Below are 12,928 nucleotides of genomic sequence, written 5' to 3'. Positions count from 1 at the left end.
ACATTTAATTTAAGACCATTTTCTTGGGTAGACACGGCCTGAAAAGATGAGCTAATAAGTCATTTAAATCACATATGGTTTCTTCAGAGCTCTGTTTCCCAGACACACCAACAGGAAAAGAAGAAGGAGGACAGCAAATACAGAATGGAATAGCCCATACATACCTGCAACAATTCATCTTTTGTATATTTTTACTTAAACCAGAAAGTTCTAGTTCATCACTACTGGACACGGACGAGTGACCTGTGTGACTAAGCAGGAGCAAATTATAGGCTGGTTAACAAACCAAGACTGTCAGTATAATTAAGATTCCAAGCTTTCTCAGGAACATCAGCTACCAAATCTGGAATATCTAAAAACTTCTGCAGCTTGCTTAATTGAAAAATACTTGATTGAATTATTAAAAGCTACAAAAATCTGAAACTTTTGACGAAAATGAGAACACACATTTTTTTCAGGAAAATGCCAGAAAACAGAACTATGCTGAATCCGGGGAGGGAAGTGACAAAGCATGCAACCGTAACCATTTGGAAGAAATCATTTTTATGCTAGTCACACTGTGAATGAACATAATTACACGCTTCTTAATTTTGTTCATGTTTTCCTCTTTCAGTTGCAAATCTGTTCAACTGTCATGTTTAGTTTTCTCTTCAAAATGTTACTAATGCTGTATAGTAACACATCACTCTTTGGATTTGAAATCACAATCTCAGAATACCACACCTGAGTCCAAGCATGACTCCTAATAGAGGTAAGATAGAACGCTTTGTTCTCCGTAGAGATTCTCGTGCATACGCAAGTGAAAGCAGAAAGTGGAAATTATTTTACAATATTTCAACAGGTCAAATGAAATCAAGGTATTCTGCACTCTTTAATTGCTTACACCCGTATGGCTGTTTGCACTGAAAACCAGTAAGACTAGGAAGAGTACAAGAATAATTGTCTTATCTACTAATCTAGGTCTGATCCTAAGAAATGCTCTATATACATATCTTTTGTTTCAATTAGCTGAAAAATGACAGCTTCCAGTCACAATTTCTATATGGAAAATTAAAGGCAATATTCAGCAGATTTTAAACAGTTTTCAAAATGGTACTGTTGCAACCTCAGAGAAGGTCCTACAGTGAACAGAAGTTGGCAAACTTATTAACAAAAGATTCGAGATAATTTTGCATTTTAAAAAGAAGGTTGTTTTCCTATGTTTGGCAACTATGTTGTCTTCACATGGAATTTTGCTATTTGGTCATTCTAGCTCAAAAAATTCATCAAAATAAATGACACCTATAGCAAGTAATAAAATTACAACAGATATGGAATAACTTGGTGGAAAACACTGTAAAAATGGAAATATTACTGACGCTAATACCACCACATTTGTCCTCAGTGAAATGTTACCATTCCTGTTCTCCTCAATAACATGGGAAATGCTCAGTGTTCCCTCCTTATCCTCTTGCCAGAACTGGACACTGCCAGGATTATTCCCTGTCCCTCCCAGCAAAGTGTCTTTCTGTTAGAAAACATTTATTTGTTTAAATCTTCTATTGAAACACATCCATGTAATGGAGAACTTCACTGGGGATTGTGTCCAGTCTTCCAATTCATTCTCCAAAGAAGAGTAAGTATTCATGTGTATGCATTTGCTCCACCAACCCATAGTTAAATTGCTCATCATACTAGTTCCAGGCAGACTACCAAACAGAGCCAGTTCCTTACCTTTGCCATCTACCGTAGTCCGCCAGCAATGCATGTGCAAATTGCTATAGCATGACAGAAGTCAGATACTCCTAGGAGAACAAATCATACTTCACAAGAAAAGCACACTTCACAGTGACACAGAAGGGCTTCTGAATGCTTCAGGCTACACAAACCTCATATGTGCTGCCTGGGCAATAAGACAATAGACACTCTTCCAGCAATGGCATGCTGGCCCATAGAAGAGCTGCAACAAGCCTCGGATTGTTCTAACTTAATCTCCTTGGCATTTTCACAGAGACTACAGGCAGAATCACAAGCAGAGGCCAGTAAGATTACCTTTCGTTTTGCACCTACACATCTCCAGGGCTCTTATGGTGTGTACCTTTCATGCTCTGCAGGTTTGAGCTAGCACTAGGTGCAAGATGTAATTAATTTATTTTCTTTCCGTGATGATAATTCACTTTCTGCTGCTTCTACTCATACTCCCCTATCACCAAGATGTTGGAGGACAAGCCTGAATGAATCAACACTAAATCCTCTGAAACAGAAGCAGCAACTACCAGTTTCAGAGAGTAAGTAAAATAATAGCTTTGCATCTCATGTAGTCGTGTCCCCAGAGGATGAGACCAGAGCACAGATTGCTTGCCTTCAAACAGCTGCAAAGCCATAAGACAAAAAGTCAGTCAGGGAACAGCTGAGTGTTCAATACAGGAGTCATGACAGCATCCAGAAAATCCAGCCGCTGGATGCCATGAACAAAGTTTGTAGGCTTGTATGCAGCATTATCTACCCCGGGACAGCTGAGAGGCCCATCACCTATCCACAATGCACACATTTAAACAAAACTGTACAGCTGGAAAAGCTTCGGTATCCAACAGTGCGTAACTGTGCACAAGGAAAGCAATAGCCTGTGCTGCCCTATGAAGCACAGCACCGAGGAGATCCTCTGGGTATACGCAAACTGACAGATGTGTCCCTCATGTCCTGTACAAGCAATAGGATGTTATGGAGGTTACTGACTCCTAGAAAGGGGCATGACTCCCATTCAGCTTCAGATGTTACTTCAGCTTATCACAGAATTGTAAAATGGGATCCTCTCACCCTCACAGAGACCAAAGGAGGCCTTGCAGAGCTAATTGTTCCTAGCAGGAGAGCAAGGGGATATTTTAATTTATCAGTCTCCCTCGCCTGTCACTTACCACCATGGTCCTTTAGGTGAGGACTGACAAACTACTGGGCTAACACCCTCCCTACTCTCAGTCCTCTTTCCACGCTTCTTCAGAGCATCTTCTGTTGCCTCAGTTTCCCTTGCCTACATGTTCCTGGAACTGCCTTTCCCACCCTTCCCTTTCCTGATATCTGTCTTTGGCAAATCCTGCATCTTGAATTTCCTGCCTTCCCACGCTCTGGTATTTACACTGCGATTTATACTCCCCCGGCTCTAATCTGATCCTCATCGAACAGCAGGTTCATTTAATCACTGGCTCAAAAATTGCAAACACATTTTATTAGACTTATCTACTCTCAATGATAGAGTGATAGTACACTACAGTACCATTTAGAACAAGCTACTATTGCTAACCCAGCTGACTCCTAGTTTCTTTATAGTGAAATAAAGTCAAGGAAAAGACATACTTTGTCACTTCATAAACCCAAAAAGAACACAGTACAGCACTTGTTAACTACTGTTCCCCAAAGGGACATGCGATTACACACATAAAGGCACTCCTAGGCCCAGGAGCTCTAGCTGTGAACAGAAAAATGCTGTATCCAGAAGCCTAAATTCTGAGGTTTGTGCATTAAGAATATAATGCACTGTAGCTAGAAAAGATCATAGTGCTCTTCTGAATTGATTTCTTATAGGAATAACAGAAATGGAAACTTAAAAAAATTATATATATATTTTTATAACACCACCGTTAAGTATGAACTGCATTTTTAAAGAGCAAACATGAAAAGTCCTGAGGAAGGCTGATGAGAAGCAAGTGACAGAACCAGGGAACGCTTCTGACTGCTGATTTACATGGAACCCCACTAGCACCTGGTAACTGCTGCTGCTTTATGCTTTGGGAAGTTTACATCTCTTCTACGCACCCCTCATCGCCATTCTACTGGAGCCTGACAATTCTGTCATCCCCCCTTTTTAAATATACTTTTAGCAAACAGAGGTACCTGGTCATTAGGGGTGCCTTCTCATAAACCTGAAAAATGCAAGATTTGCTGTTTCCCCTTTCCTCTGCAAAATGTTTCAGTTCCAGACCAGCTCTGTGCAGGCTTCTTACAGTGGATGTCATCTTCTCATTCACCCTTCACTACTCTGGCTGCATTTCATGTTAAGCTTTCCATAGGGAAGTTGCAGCTATGCACACAGACCACAGCTAGAATGAATGGGAAAATAAAAAATACTAGAATTTAACTACACAAGCAAAACTGAAATCAAACATAAAATTAAATTAAGGCAAATTACTGCAAAATCAGATAGTAGTGAAATCCACCTAGAACAATTTTCAGGCAGAAAACCTATTGAAAGTTTAGTACCAAGAGAAAAATCTGGGCCATCACTACCTTGGGATAGTGCATCATTTCCAAACAACCTTGAATTTAATTTGTTTGTTGTGCTGATGAAGAAAACAACGTGTTCATCACAGACTCCACCCAACACATCACTTTTCATCTGTATGAATGTTAAGACGTATTTAGCAACGCATTTATCAATGTATTTTCTGATGCATGCCACTTCGCCCTCAGAAAAACAAATCACAGAGACATATAACTCAAAATGAATAAACTTTCCAGGTTCTGTGGCATCTCGATATATGTCTATGGCTAATATTCCAAAACAGACTGTCTCTGAGAGTACATAAACAAATGAAATATTTATCTTAAGAGTATGCCTCTGTAGAATTGCATGAAATTCTGACTTGATGGGCAGGAGAGAAGAAATAGCATTGTTTCTGAACACTAATATTCGGGCAGCGTGAAGTCATTGAGACTTGTGTTCCTTGCAGCTGTCCCTCCCTGGCCCAGGACAGGAGGCAGAACTGCTCGGCAATGGCACAAACCTGAGCCCAAAATGCCCTGGACTCCAGCAACTACGCTGCAGAACAAACACGCACAGACCCACCAAGCCTCCAACAAATTCTTACATTTTAGGCACTCGGGAGTTGTGGCAGTTCTACTGAAAACTAGCTGATCCATAACAGTAGCTAACCAGTTTAGCCCCAAGTTCTTTTTTCCTGGTTACATGAGTTAAATGGTAAAGCAACAGGGTTGCACAGATATATAAGGTGTAGTTGATACAAGGTAAAGGTTAAACCGCTTACAAAAGGTATCTTCTTATCTAAAATGCAGCTTTAACTGAATTCTCTGTTTCTCATAGTTTATAATATGGCCAGACAGGCCTGAAATTTCATATGAAATGTTTCATACTGGGAGCAGCTTTATTTCCACAATTTGAAAAGAACTCATCCAGCTGTATGAAGATATAGAAATGTAATTTTTAAAAAACTGTTTATCAGACACTGGCACTTTTCCTGCTTGTGTAATTCAAAAAGGATCTCGGTAAAGAAAATTGAATTTGGCAGTCCATTAACATAGATTTGATGCTCTCTCTGTTCATCTCTTGATGTCTCACCCCTTTCAGAAAAATGAAAATAACTCATGGTAAAAGAGTGGCTGTTCCCTCTTATTTGTCCAGCATATTGGCAATTATCAAAACCCTGGAAAAGCTGCTAAAGCTTTGCTGATTCATGGTGGCAGAGAAGTTACTGGTTAACTCCACAACGAAGATGGAGGAGAGGGAGAAGACAAAAGAGGAAAAGCCAGAGAGTAGGCAATGTTTGGGGAGAAGGCTCAGTCTGAGCCAGGATACTAAGTAGCATCAGCTCTTCAGGACAAAGAATTTGGATGGTATCTGAAGCTTTACATGCTGTGTTCGAACCAGGTGAAGGTTCAAACCTAATTTCATGCCATCTAAGTTTAGGAACCTGACTGAGCCATTTCAACACAGAGTTTACTTGTCACAGGCATCCTCTACTGTCAACAGAGGAAGAGTGCCAGTTCCAAGAGGCAAACTGGCTTTCTGAAGGTCTCAGTTGTCTTCTGAAGCTGCCAATCTGGCCCCATCGAATTCAAGGAGACCCCAAGGCAGCGATGGAAAACCTCTAGCAGGCACAGCAGCCCTGGCATCTGACACTGCTGCCAGCACAACAGCTTCCCAGACTGTCACAGTGCCCAGCACAGGCTGCAGTTTGTTGCTGGCTCCTCAAGCCTACAGATCAGATTTAAGAGCCAGGAACAAGCTGTAGTAGAGTATGAGAGACAGTGACAATGACAGAGATTAATGCAGGAATTAACCCTTTCCCTCTCTACAAGACTGACCCAGAAGGGAGAATTTTCAAGGATGTGCCTTGATGCAGGTATGTGTTTCCGACTCCTGACATGAAAGATGTTCACTGTTGTTAGCCAGAGGCAACTGGGCTCCTAATTTAGGCACTACAGATAGGTGCATTAATACTAGTGGGATTATTCTAAGCCTGAAGTCATTCACAGACTAAGTACTAGGCAATGTTGGCATTTTAATATGTGGAAAAATTCAGGTTTCATCTCATTTTAAGTTCTTCTATGCTCACAGCAGTGAAAAATAAGGGAAAAGTCAAAGCACATTATTCTAAGGGGTAAGGATTCTGCCTCAGAAAGGAAAAGCAGTTCTCAGAGCTGTCTGGTTGCATCTGAGGGACTGTAATCTGTACCCCCTTCTAACGAGCGGCTCTACCCTGTTCCTGCAGGACAAAGAGCCATGATTTTACACGTACCCACCATCACCTCTGATCACATACTTCCTGGTGAAGGAAGCCTGCCAGAGTGGTGCATTTACTGTGATGCCACCTTCCCTTTGCTCTCCCCCGATAAAAAGATGTGTCCTTTCTCCACAGCACGCAGGAAGGAAAGGAAGAGTAAGGAAAGCTAAAAAGGCTCTTCATGTGATATATAAGGACAGCCCAGAGTCATACATCTAAAGAACTCTGCATATTGTAACTTCACAGAAAATCCTGCTCATTTCAAAAGTTACAATAAATACAATTCACCTGATTAAGGTACTCCAGCAAGCTGCTTATTCTGTATATTGTAACGGTTACGGAAGCCTGTGTTTGAAGTGTCAGTGTTGTGGCACGAAGTGACAGCAACTTGGGAAATAAATGAGCACAATACTCTTGCCTAACCTCCTGGCACCGTGCCTTCTAACAGAGAAGAAAAAAGCAAAAAGGCAAAATGTCAGCTCCAAAACATTTTTCATGTTGTAAAATATAGTGTCCCCCCTGAACGCTTGATAAGAGACACACTGAGGGGGTTGATACTTCACTAAAAAATAGTGAGTTATTGCAAAAAGGTCATGTGAACGCTTGTCTAATGCAGTAAGAAACAAAACCCCTTAAGACTGAAAATTTGTATCTATGTTCTACAATGTCACATTAGCCCTTCAGACAGAAGTCTCAGCAGCACACACAGCGCTATTAAGTTCAAGGATGCAAACCAGCTTTTACAAACAGCAAAAGAGACTAAGAGGATTTGGCTATTTCAGCACACCTCACTAGTTCACATCGAACCTGACCGTTCCGCTTCTCTTAGTCACTCAGAAGAATCACTCTTTTCCCAGCAGAGCTTACTCATTTGCAAGATAAAAGGAAGACATTTCTGCACATGCCCATAATATTCTTCACCACTGGGGGCAGCTTTACATAAGACTGCGCTCGCCGAAACCAAAGCAACAGTCAGACGGAGCTTTCAGAATGACAGTATGCAGAAGTGAGCAGAGCTTGTTCATTTACAGGCTGCTTCTACCTTCGATGCTACAAAGCAGCTTCCTGGCCGGATCGGGTGCTAAGTGAAGGAACTGCTGTGCTATGGAATACAGATGTGTGAATTCAGATAGCTAAACGGTGCTTGGAGGAATCTAACATGCTGTCCTATCAAGAGAAATTTTAAAAGCCAGGTTCTTAACTATAAAGATGCAAAAAGGTAATATCCATGAAGATCCTATTACCTAGGAAGAATTTGACATTTTGCTGCGAATGCTGTGTTGGGATTGATTTATTCTTGGAATGTTCTGCATGGCTGGCAAAGAATAATGTTCCTAAATCGGTCCATCTCCCAAGGGGTCCAATTTTTCTTCCTGGGTGTCAGCGAGCCCTGACTCACTACAGTGCAGCTGACAGGGGCTGCCATGCTTGTGGCACACTAAGCAAAAAACAAAAGACCTAAGGACGACCTTTGAACAACACAAAGGATGGGTATGTTTTTCATGTTATTTTTTTAATGTATAGTTCATAGCCACTGCATAGCCTGTGTTTTAATTACTCCATAGACTTACCTTGATGTGATTTGTTATTACAGTTAAATTGCTTAGGGATTACACCTTTTACCCAATTGTTTTTCAGTATTTATATAAAGGCATTCTTTTAAAAAAATCTGAGTAAAGAAAACAATGTGAAAAGTAGTTGAGTCGAGCTAAGGATTTTTAAATGATTGTTGAAATAAAAGATTTTAGCATGATTGAAAGAAATGACTGATGTGTGGGGGGATAACTTTTCTAAGTTGTTTTTATTTCCAGGTTTCAATGTAATTAGGCTACTGAGCGGATCAGCTGTAGCTCTGGTAATAGCCCCTACTGTATTACTGACAATGCTTTCTTCTGCTGAACGAGGATGCCCTAAGGGCTGTAGGTGTGAAGGCAAAATGGTATATTGTGAATCTCAGAAATTGCAGGAGATTCCCTCAAGTATATCTGCTGGTTGTTTAGGTTTGTCCCTTCGATATAACAGCCTCCAAAAACTAAAATACAATCAATTTAAAGGTCTTAATCAACTCACCTGGCTCTATTTAGACCATAACCACATCAGCAATATTGACGAAAATGCTTTCAATGGAATACGCAGACTAAAAGAGTTGATCTTGAGTTCCAACAGAATCTCCTATTTTCTTAATAATACCTTCAGACCCGTGACAAATCTCCGGAATTTGGATCTGTCATACAATCAGCTGCAGTCTCTGGGATCTGAACAGTTCAGGGGCTTAAGGAAGCTGCTGAGTTTACATTTGCGGTCCAATTCCCTAAGAACCATCCCTGTTCGAATATTTCAAGACTGCAGGAACCTTGAACTGTTGGACCTGGGTTATAATCGCATCCGGAGTTTAGCACGGAATGTCTTTGCAGGCATGATCAGACTGAAAGAGCTTCATCTGGAGCACAATCAATTTTCTAAGCTCAACTTGGCACTTTTTCCAAGGCTAGTCAGCCTTCAAAACCTTTATTTACAGTGGAATAAAATCAGTGTGATAGGACAAACTATGTCCTGGACCTGGAGCTCATTACAAAGACTTGATTTATCTGGCAATGAAATAGAAGCTTTCAGTGGACCTAGTGTTTTTCAGTGTGTGCCCAATTTACAGCGCCTCAACCTGGATTCAAACAAGCTCACATTTATTGGTCAAGAAATTTTGGATTCTTGGATATCCCTCAATGACATCAGCCTTGCTGGGAATATATGGGAATGCAGCAGAAACATTTGCTCTCTGGTAAACTGGCTTAAAAGTTTTAAAGGGCTGAGGGAAAATACAATCATTTGTGCCAGCCCCAAAGAGCTGCAAGGGGTGAACGTTATCGATGCAGTGAAAAACTACAGCATCTGTGGCAAAAGTACCACAGAAAGGTTTGAATTAGCACGAGCTCTCCCAAAGCCAACGTTTAAACCAAAACTCACCAGGCCTAAACATGACAGCAAGCCCCCTCTGCCCCCAACTATTGGAGCCACCGAATCGAGCTCCCAAGCCGAGCACGACACAGAACACATCTCCTTCCATAAAATCATAGCAGGCAGCGTGGCCCTTTTCTTGTCTGTGCTTGTGATCCTGCTGGTAATCTATGTGTCATGGAAGCGTTACCCAGCCAGTATGAAGCAGCTGCAGCAGCGCTCTCTCATGCGAAGGCACAGGAAAAAGAAACGGCAGTCACTGAAGCAAATGACTCCAAGCACACAGGAATTTTATGTAGATTACAAACCCACCAACACTGAAACCAGCGAGATGCTGCTGAATGGAACAGGACCCTGCACGTATAACAAATCAGGCTCCAGGGAATGCGAGGTATGAACCATTGTGATAAAAGAGCTTTTAAAAGCTGGGAAATAGTGGTGCTTTATTGAACTCTAGGGACTATAAAGGGAACGTTTTTCTCACTTTTCTGGCACAGCTCTTCCATGTCACTTTTTTGTACATTCATAATACTGGTCATTTTACTCTCATACATAATCAACTCATTGAAATTTAAATACCGCAATCAATGTGAAGCCTGAGCTCTGGTTTAATACAATACCTATTGTACAAACCCCTTCTCCTGATTCCATTAAAGTCTCTCTTGTTTTTAAATAGAAAACTTCTTTCATGAGCTATCCACTGCACCTGCAGCGACTGTGCCTCTGTTTAGAGAAAAAAATTACAACAATTAAGAAAACAAAAATCTAAATCTGACTCGGCTTCCCTCTCTCCGGGTTCCCCCCTGCCCCCACCTTGCTCTGAAATTCAGTCTTTGAACCAAGAACAAACTAAATACCCAGGTACTATAGCACCATGTGAATTTTGAGTTGGCTGAGGACAGAGATGGGGCAGGAGCAGCTCTGAAAGAATGCCTGATTTCTGCCCAACACAAGATAGAATAAAAAGCCAGTGGGGAGTTAAAGCACTGTCTTAGGACATAAGGTATCACTTCAGAAGCAAAGCAGAGGGAAACATAGGCTTAATAAAAATTTAAGAACAAAACTGTACAAAGGGATTTATGTACTGCATTACAATATAGTGTTTCTAGGGCTGATAACTATTAATTGAAACCTGTTTCTGTGACTTCATATAAAAGGTGCCAGTGTTTATCCCTTACATCCAGTTGCCTTTCAGAAAGTAATCAAAAGGCATTCATTAAATGAGGAGCAGAAATTCCTGATTGATGCAATTAGAGGAACTCGAATGTGCAGCAGCAAAAGCAAGACCACTTCCTGCACACATTTGTTTCAGTGCTCATTAGAAATTCTCTTTTCAAGACTGTCAAAGACATGAACGTAGCTGAGGAAACCATTAAATCTGTCATGTTCTTCTATTTCTTTGTATTTGCTGGGCTGAGCTTGTTAGGGTTTTGTGATGTGTTTCGCACACTGTCCCTCTAATAAGTAAATAAAGCTTCATTACTTACAAGGCCAAACAGTGTATATTTTAGAGACACTACAACTGCAAAGAGCTTTCAGAGGAAATTGGTTATTCACTGATCTGAGAAGAGTGCATCCAAAAATCCTTAAAGAAATCAGCGACAAAGTACTTTTATCTCTTAGCCAAACCCTTATGACATTACAAGAATTCAGAGCTATTCATGTTTAATGTGTAGTCATTCACTAGTGGTTGTGGAGAAAACAGATTTCTAACCCAGCTACTCCCTGCCCTACCTCTTCCAAAGTCATGTATTTTTGTTGGTTGCAGAAGAATATAACATCCCCCATATTTCCAAATAAATCATACCTTCTCTTTTGATTATCAGGAAGGGGGGGATGTGTGGGGGTGTGGTGGTTCACTCTTGAAATAATACAGCAGCATCTATATAGAACCAAGTCAGTAATTTAATTATCTCTATTTTACAACTTGATTTGGCTTAGTAAACTGCATGTCTTCAATCACTTGGCAAGGAATGTTTCTACAAAGCAGTTTCACTGCAGCAGATTAGAAAAAGCAAAACCTTAGCAGAATGCTCTCCTGAATTTTTACTGCGAAAAACCTAATCACAGTCCATCACCTTGAAATATGCTAGATACAATGAACATAAAGCTAGAAAGCATCTCTTAAAAAGAACCAATACACTTGAAGGGGTTTGTGGTTTTTTTCACATAATGAAAACATTCTCATTTTCAAGGACTGTAGTGCGGAAATACCGAGAGCAGAAGCCTGAGACTATACTGAACTCTGACATGGAGACCCCATTTTACTGAGTACAAAGAGGAGCCCACACAATTAATAATGCAAGTGCTTGAGACGCATTAGCAGCGCTGAGCAGGCTGTGACTTTTAACCTGATTTGCACCTTGAAAGTTGCTACTTAAAAGTCAACACACATTGAATTACCTTAGCTATTAGGGATTCGGTTTTCCACCAGCAGGTCTTGGTTAGCTCTGTACTGAAGGATTACAGTGTACTGTAAACTTCATGTTAAGAACCATCTCGGTACTTCTACAGGCTTTAATGTCTGCAGTGGTCAATAATCTAAGGCACAGCCAAAACAAGAAAGATTTGGCCCAAAATATACATATGTTCATATATACATATACACACATGTGTATGAGCATATATAAATATATGCATATATATTCATGTATATATAAAAATATGAGAAAATTCTGCTACTTAGTTTTGGGAGTGTTAACTACAATTAGAAAATAATGTAATACTATTAGTTTAGTATTTTTGATACCTGAAAATATTCAATACATCTTCTAAAACTTCTTAATGGGCTGTGATTGAGCTGTATATAAATGAGTTTGACTTTATGTTTCCTTTATGCTTCTAAAATGTCTTGTTCCAACCATAACAATACTCAGAAAGAAGCAATCTATAACTACCTACAGAAAGCAATACCTGTAAAATTATCACTACTTCCCTTTGAAAAATATTTAATTATGGTTGTGGAAAAAAAAATAAGGTCAGTATGTCTTTAATCATAGATGGATAACAAAAATAATAATGAAAATCCAGCATGTTTATATTCAAGCACAGACGTGCTCAGATCAACTAATTCATTTATTGCCTGTAAAACTATGGATCCACTTTTCATGAATTTCCAAAGATACACCAAAGATAGATGAATGTGTAAGTGCTGCTGTCGTCATTGGCAATGAAACCACTGGCTGATTACACAAAACAAGATGCCAAGTGGAACTTTTTGAACCTTCTTGCACAGCCTGAGGCCTGTGAGCCGAGTTGTTAAATCCCACTCCAGTGGCAATGGCTTAGGAAATGTTCTAAACCAGTTCCATAGCATGTTAACACACATTACAAAACCCATGCTTTCATCTGTGCAAAGACTACATGAGCTAAACTAAACTTAGTCTCACCACTGTCAAACACTATAGCAGTGGCTTGTTTTGGGTGGCTAGGCCACCGGAGTCACAAATCCTAATAATCCTGTAGGAAATGGTCTTAGGTCT

At 40.3% G+C, this 12,928-nt stretch overlaps 2 protein-coding genes across 9 annotated transcripts in view; one reads left to right on the top strand and one right to left on the bottom strand.

Annotated features, from left to right (window-relative positions):
* Nucleotides 1-12,928, bottom strand: part of CTNNA3 (catenin alpha 3) — a 450,315-nt gene that overhangs the window by 217,247 nt on the left and 220,140 nt on the right. The gene's annotated exons all lie outside the window — the stretch shown is intronic.
* The window catches only part of LRRTM3 (leucine rich repeat transmembrane neuronal 3), an 81,976-nt gene continuing 76,321 nt past the window's right edge, over nucleotides 7,274-12,928 (top strand). Inside the window, exons 1-2 of one of the 3 annotated variants that reach the window (XM_071811655.1) lie at nucleotides 7,274-7,985; nucleotides 8,306-9,837. In XM_071811655.1, the coding sequence (XP_071667756.1) occupies nucleotides 7,982-7,985; nucleotides 8,306-9,837 (1,536 nt within the window). In that variant the 5' untranslated portion in view covers nucleotides 7,274-7,981. The other 2 variants (XM_065844056.2, XM_065844055.2) reach the window with 2 other exon arrangements.

Source organism: Patagioenas fasciata, chromosome 8 (assembly GCF_037038585.1).
Source record: "Patagioenas fasciata isolate bPatFas1 chromosome 8, bPatFas1.hap1, whole genome shotgun sequence".
NCBI lineage: Eukaryota > Metazoa > Chordata > Aves > Columbiformes > Columbidae > Patagioenas > Patagioenas fasciata.
The sequence above is the reverse complement of the archived record's forward strand: the minus strand, read 5'-3'. Positions and strand labels throughout refer to the sequence as shown.